Consider the following 7500-nt stretch of genomic DNA (forward strand, 5'->3'; position numbering starts at 1 on the left):
TCGGGGAGGCTGTAACGGACCAGCCAGGTCTCTCGGGGAGGCTGTAACGGTCCAGCCAGGTCTCTCGGGGAGGCTGTAACGGACCGGCCAGGTCTCTCGGGGAGGCTGTAACGGACCGGCCAGGTCTCTCGGGGAGGCTGTAACGGACCGGCCAGGCCTCTCGGGGAGGCTGTAACGGTCCAGCCAGGTCTCTCGGGGAGACTGTAACGGACCGGCCAGGCCTCTCGGGGAGGCTGTAACGGACCGGCCAGGTCTCTCGGGGAGGCTGTAACGGACCAGCCAGGTCTCTCGGGGAGGCTGTAACGGTCCAGCCAGGTCTCTCGGTGAGGCTGTAACGGACCAGCCAGGCCTCTCGGTGAGGCTGTAACGGACCAGCCAGGTCTCTCAGGGAGGCTGTAACGATCCAGCCAGGTCTCTCAGGGAGGCTGTAACGTCCAGCCAGGTCTCTCAGGGAGGCTGTAACGGTCCAGCCAGGTCTCTCAGGGAGGCTGTAATGATCCAGCCACCCCTGGTAGACCGTTCCAGGACCCTACACCCTCAGAGTAGAGGAGGACCATGGAACCGGAGGACAGAGGACCGTGGAACCGGAGGACAGAGGACCGTGGAACCAGAGGACCGTGGAACCGGAGGACCGTGGAACCGGAGGACCGTGGAACCGGAAGACCGTGGAACCGGAGGGCCGTGGAACCGGAGGGCCGTGGAACCGGAGGGCCGTGGAACCGGAGGGCCGTGGAACCGGAGGGCCGTGGAACCGGAGGGCAGAGGACCGTGGAACCGGAGGGCAGAGGACCGTGGAACCGGAGGGCAGAGGACCGTGGAACCGGAGGACAGAGGAACGTGGAAACGGACAGAGGACCGTGGAACCGGAGGACAGAGGACTAGTGTCACCACGGATGCCACCGAGGATCATCTCTTGTCTTTGAGACGAGGAACGTGTCCCACTGCTGATTTGGTTCTGGTACTTCCTGTCCCTTCTGAGAGTATTCATTACCCTGGATTTATTCCACGTTTTGTTGTTAAACCTAAATTAAAAATGGAATAAATAAATTAAACATTCTCTCACCCATCTATACACAATACACCATAGTAACAAAGTGAAAACACATTTCTGCGAAATGTTTGCACATTTATTGAACGTGAAATACAGGAGATGCATTTCCGTAAGTATTCACACCCCCGAGTCAATACGTTGTAGAAACGACTTTGGCAGCGATTCCACAGCTTTCTGGGTAAATAAAGTCTGAGATATTTTCACACCTGGTTTATGCCACGTTCCTTTTAAAAATTCTTCCAGCTGTGTCAAATTGGTGGTGGTTCATTGCTAGGCAACCATGTTCAGGTTTTGCCATAGATGTTCAAGTAGATTCCCAGTGCATTCGGTTAGTATTCAGGTGCTCGTAGGAAAACTATGTCACGGTAAAGTCGAGACCCGTTGTCTTTCAGCGCATGTGACAGATAACATTGGATTTGATTTATTTTATTAGAAACGTGGGCAGCCTGTTTGTCTTTACTGTAAATGATCATAAATGCCGTTTGGGGACGAAGCCCGGCCTCAGCCAATCAGAGAGGAGGTGTCGTTGTGTGGAGCTGAAGCCCGGCCTCAGCCAATCAGAGAGGAGGTGTCGTTGTGTGGAGCTGAAGCCCGGCCTCAGCCAACCAGAGAGGAGGTGTCGTTGTGTGGAGCTGAAGCCCGGCCTCAGCCAATCAGAGAGGAGGTGTCGTTGTGTGGAGCTGAAGCCCGGCCTCAGCCAATCAGAGAGGAGGTGTCGTTGTGTGGAGCTGAAGCCCGGCCTCAGCCAACCAGAGAGGAGGTGTCGTTGTGTGGAGCTGAGCCCGGCCTCAGCCAATCAGAGAGGAGGTGTCGTTGTGTGGAGCTGAAGCCCGGCCTCAGCCAATCAGAGAGGAGGTGTCGTTGTGTGGAGCTGAAGCCCGGCCTCAGCCAACCAGAGAGGAGGTGTCGTTGTGTGGAGCTGAGCCCGGCCTCAGCCAATCAGAGAGGAGGTGTCGTTGTGTGGAGCTGAAGCCCGGCCTCAGCCAATCAGAGAGGAGGTGTCGTTGTGTGGAGCTGAAGCCCGGCCTCAGCCAACCAGAGAGGAGGTGTCGTTGTGTGGAGCTGAGCCCGGCCTCAGCCAATCAGAGAGGAGGTGTCGTTGTGTGGAGCTGAAGCCCGGCCTCAGCCAATCAGAGAGGAGGTGTCGTTGTGTGGAGCTGAAGTCCGGCCTCAGCCAATCAGAGAGGAGGTGTCGTTGTGTGGAGCTGAAGCCCGGCCTCAGCCAATCAGAGAGGAGGTGTCGTTGTGTGGAGCTGAGCCCGGCCTCAGCCAATCATAGAGGAGGTGTCGTTGTGTGGAGCTGAAGCCCGGCCTCAGCCAATCAGAGAGGAGGTGTCGTTGTGTGGAGCTGAAGCCCGGCCTCAGTCAACCAGAGAGGAGGTGTCGTTGTGTGGAGCTGAGCCCGGCCTCAGCCAATTAGAGAGGAGGTGTCGTTGTGTGGACCTGAGCCCGGCTTCAGCCAATCAGAGAGGAGGTGTCGTTGTTTGGCGCTGAAGCACAGTGGAGCTCGTCTGGGACACCGCTCCTCCTCTCCTCTCGCTGTAAGGTCTTGTGTAATCCTGTTGCCACAACAGGTGCCAAGCGTCTCTTTTACCCACGGGCACTGACTCACAGACCTTGCCCTCGCCTCCTGCTGCATCTTGGGATACGCCTCGCCCACAGCGCCTGCAGAGGCTGCCAGACAGGTGTTCCAAACCAGCTGTCAGTGCCTTTACCCCTCCCCTCCTCCTTCCCTCTCTTTCTCCTTCCCCCCCCCCCTTCCTCCTTCCCTCCCTCCCTTCCTCCTTCCCTCCCTCCCTCCCTTCCTCCTTCCCTCCCTCCCTCCCTTCCTCCTTCCCTCCCTCCCTCCCTTCCTCCTTCCCTCCCTCCCTCCCTTCCTCCTTCCCTCCCTCCCTCCCTTCCTCCTTCCCTCCTTCCCTCCCTCCCTTCCTTCCTCCTTCCCTCCTTCCCTCCCTCCCTTCCTCCTTCCCTCTCTTTCTCTTCCTCCTTCCCTCCCTCCCTTCCTCCTTCCCTCCCTCCCTCCCTTCCTCCTTCCCTCCCTCCCTCCCCTCCTCCATCCCTCCCTTCCTCCTTCCCTCTCTCCCTCCCCCCTTCATCCTTCCCTCCATCCCTCCCTTCATCCTTCCCTCCATCCCCTCCTCCATCCCTCCCTTCCTCCTTCCCTCTCTTTCTCCTTCGCTCCCTCTCTTTCTCCTTCCCTCCCTCTCTTTCTCCTTCCCTCCCTCCCTTCCTCCTCCTTTCCCTCCTTCCCTCTCTTTCTCCTTCCCTCCCTCTCTTTCTCCTTCCCTCCCTCCCTTCCTCCTTCCCTCCCTCCCTCCCTTCCTCCTTCCCTCCCTCCCTCCCTTCCTCCTTCCCTCCCTCCCTCCCTTCCTCCTTCCCTCCTTCCCTCCCTCCCTTCCTCCTTCCCTCTCTTTCTCCTTCGCTCCCTCTCTTTCTCCTTCCCTCCCTCTCTTTCTCCTTCCCTCCCTCCCTTCCTCCTCCCTTCCCTCCTTCCCTCTCTTTCTCCTTCCCTCCCTCCCTTCCTCCTCCCTTCCCTCCCTCCCTCTCTTTCTCTTTCCCTACCTCTCTTCCTCTTTCTCCTTCCCTTTCTTCCTCCTTCACTCCCTACCTTCCTCCTTCCCTCCCTACCTTCCTTCCCACCCCTCCTCTTTCCCTTCCCTCCCTCCCTTCCTCCCTTCCTCCTCCATCCCTCCTGCCTTTCCTCCTCCTTCCCTCAGTCTCTTTCTCTTCTTCTCTTGTAGTTAGGGTTATAATTCCGTTGATAAATAATAAACTACATCAATCTGACTCCACTATTATGTGAGGTAATGCTATAGCCCATAAACGGATACTGATGAATCTAGCCAGCTTGAGAGTCTACTCGTCAACACTCAGGAATTCTCTAAAATGACATTGGAGGCGGCTTATGATAGAAAACATAACATTCAATTCTCTGGGAACAGTTCTGGTGGACATTCCTGCGGTCAGCATGCCAATTGCACATGCCCTCAACTTGAGACATATGTGGCATTGGGTACAGTGGCTTTTTATTGTCCCCAGCACGAGGTGCACCTGTGTAATAATCATGCTGTTTAATTAGCTTCTTGATATGCCACTCCTGTCAGGTGGATGGATTATCTTGGCTCAGGAGAAATGCTCACTAACAGGGATGTAAACAGAAATCAGTTTGTTGTGCTTATGGAACATTTCTGGGATATTTTATTTCAACTTGTGAAACATGGGACCACTTTACATGTTGCGTTTATATTTTTGTTCAGTATATATGGAAAAAGACATTTTGAATCAACAGGCCGGGTTGTCGTCAGCAACTGGCCAGACGCGAGTATCACCTCTGTGTTCCACTACCCTCTCTTTCTCGAACAAATGAAACGATGAGGAACATGTGTTTACCTTCTCTCCTTCCCATCATCCCTCCCCTACCTTCTCTCCTTCCCTTCATCCCTCCCCTACCTTCTCTCCTTCCCTCCCCTACCTTCTCTCCTTCCCTTCATCCCTCCCCTACCTTCTCTCCTTCCCTCCCCTACCTTCTCTCCTTCCCTTCATCCCTCCCCTACCTTCTCTCCTTCCCTTCATCCCTCCCCTACCTTCTCTCCTTCCCTCCCCTACCTTCTCTCCTTCCCTCCCCTACCTTCTCTCCTTCCCTCCCCTACCTTCTCTCCTTCCCTCCCCTACCTTCTCTCCTTCCCTTCATCCCTCCCCTACCTTCTCTCCTTCCCTTCATCCCTCCCCTACCTTCTCTCCTTCCCTTCATCCCTCCCCTACCTTCTCTCCTTCCCTTCATCCCTCCCCTACCTTCTCTCCTTCCCTTCATCCCTCCCCTACCATCTCTCCTTCCCTCCCCTCCCTTCTCTCCTTCCCTTCATCCCTCCCCTACCTTCTCTCCTTCCTTCCCTCCCCTCCCTTCTCTCCTTCCCTTCGTCCCTCCCCTACCTTCTCTCTTTCCATCATTCCTTCCCTCTTCTCTCCTTCTCTCCTTTCCTTCCCCCCTCCCCTCCCTTCTCTCTTTCCCTCCAAATGAAGACAGGAGGAGACAGAAGGAAGTGTTTCCTCCTGTTCCCAGGCCTGCCTCGCTGTGCTGCCCAGACACACTTATTACTGCAGCAACGTTTTTAATTGTCTTCTTTATCAAAACCAAGTCTGGCAACACAATTCAATCCACATTCTTTAAGATGGGCTTAATTTAATCATTGTGGGCAAATGAAGACTTCCTAAAAATAATAAAGCGCAGTAAAATAATTTCACGTTACGGATATGCTAATTCGACTAACTTGAAATGAGATTTTGTCATGTTTGTCCTGAATCCTCTGAGTATTTTGAGAGGAGGTGCAGCGAGTGTCTGAGCTCTGGCGAGACCAGCGGTGTTCCTCACAGCATATGGTCCTAATAGTTAATAAACACTTCTCACTTAAGATGGTGTGCATTCACAGCTGTCGTTAGCCCCCCCCCCCACACACACACACACACACACACACACCAATCCTCAGTGGTCCTCAAGCTCTCTCCTGACACACAGCCTGCCGATCGGACTGACACCTCTAACTGGGAAGTGAAGGGAACACAATACATATTCAATGTATTGACCTTTACGATTGAGGAATAACATAGTACAGAAAATATACACAAGACTGTTACAAAATCCAGTGTGGTGTGTGTGTATGTAACGTGTTGTCTGGTTCCAGTATGGTGTGTCTATGTAACGTGTTGTCTGGTTCCAGTATGGTGTGTGTCTATGTAACGTGTAACGTGTTGTCTGGTTCCAGTATGGTGTGTGTCTATGTAACATGTTGTCTGGTTCCAGTATGGTGTGTGTCTATGTAACGTGTAACGTGTTGTCTGGTTCCAGTGTGGTGTGTGTCTATGTAACGTGTAACGTGTTGTCTGGTTCCAGTATGGTGTGTGTCTATGTAACGTGTAACGTGTTGTCTGGTTCCAGTGTGGTGTGTGTCTATGTAACGTGTAACGTGTTGTCTGGTTCCAGTGTGGTGTGTGTCTATGTAACGTGTAACGTGTTGTCTGGTTCTAGTATGGTGTGTGTGTATGTAACATGTAACATGTTGTCTGGTTCCAGTGTGGTGTGTGTATGTAACGTGTTGTCTGGTTCCAGTATGGTGTGTGTCTATGTAACGTGTTGTCTGGTTCCAGTATGGTGTGTGTCTATGTAACGTGTTGTCTGGTTCCAGTATGGTGTGTGTCTATGTAACGTGTAACATGTTGTCTGGTTCCAGTGTGGTGTGTGTCTATGTAACGTGTAACGTGTTGTCTGGTTCCAGTATGGTGTGTGTCTATGTAACGTGTTGTCTGGTTCCAGTGTGGTGTGTGTCTATGTAACGTGTAACGTGTTGTCTGGTTCCAGTGTGGTGTGTGTCTATGTAACGTGTAACGTGTTGTCTGGTTCCAGTGTGGTGTGTGTCTATGTAACGTGTAACGTGTTGTCTGGTTCCAGTATGGTGTGTGTCTATGTAACGTGTAACGTGTTGTCTGGTTCCAGTGTGGTGTGTGTCTATGTAACGTGTAACGTGTTGTCTGGTTCCAGTGTGGTGTGTGTCTATGTAACGTGTAACGTGTTGTCTGGTTCCAGTGTGGTGTGTGTCTATGTAACATGTAACATGTTGTCTGGTTCCAGTATGGTGTATGTAACGTGTAACGTGTTGTCTGGTTCCAGTATGGTGTGTGTCTATTTAACGTGTAACGTGTTGTCTGGTTCCAGTATGGTGTGTGTCTATGTAACATGTTGTCTGGTTCCAGTATGGTGTGTGTCTATGTAACGTGTAACGTGTTGTCTGGTTCCAGTATGGTGTGTGTCTATGTAACGTGTAACGTGTTGTCTGGTTCCAGTATGGTGTGTGTCTATGTAACGTGTAACGTGTTGTCTGGTTCCAGTATGGTGTGTGTCTATGTAACGTGTAACGTGTTGTCTGGTTCCAGTATGGTGTGTGTCTATGTAACGTGTAACGTGTTGTCTGGTTCCAGTGTGGTGTGTGTCTATGTAACGTGTAACGTGTTGTCTGGTTCCAGTATGGTGTGTGTCTATGTAACGTGTAATGTGTTGTCTGGTTCCAGTGTGGTGTGTGTCTATGTAACGTGTAACGTGTTGTCTGGTTCCAGTATGGTGTGTGTCTATGTAACGTGTTGTCTGGTTCCAGTGTGGTGTGTGTCTATGTAACGTGTAACGTGTTGTCTGGTTCCAGTATGGTGTGTCTATGTAACGTGTTGTCTGGTTCCAGTATGGTGTGTGTATGTAACGTGTAACGTGTTGTCTGGTTCCAGTACGGTGTGTGTATGTAACGTGTAACGTGTTGTCTGGTTCCAGTACGGTTTGGAGCGTATCCTGTCAGAGGAGAAGTGTCTGTCCCTGTTGGCCCGAGCTATCGACCCCACCCAGCCCGCCATGATGACCGACGTGGTCAAGCTGCTGTCGGCCATCTGCATTGTGGGCGAGGAGAACACGT

At 52.5% G+C, this 7500-nt stretch overlaps 1 protein-coding gene across 1 annotated transcript in view; it reads left to right on the forward strand.

Annotated features, from left to right (window-relative positions):
* LOC129840305 (protein diaphanous homolog 3-like) overlaps positions 1-7500 on the forward strand; it is a gene marked incomplete in the record, with an annotated part of 449243 nt that overhangs the window by 378709 nt on the left and 63034 nt on the right. The window contains 1 exon segment of the mRNA XM_055908106.1: positions 7362-7498. Within this exon segment, the coding sequence (XP_055764081.1) occupies positions 7362-7498 (137 nt within the window).

The sequence above is a fragment of the Salvelinus fontinalis genome, chromosome 41, assembly GCF_029448725.1.
Source record: "Salvelinus fontinalis isolate EN_2023a chromosome 41, ASM2944872v1, whole genome shotgun sequence".
Classification (NCBI taxonomy): Eukaryota; Metazoa; Chordata; class Actinopteri; order Salmoniformes; family Salmonidae; genus Salvelinus; species Salvelinus fontinalis.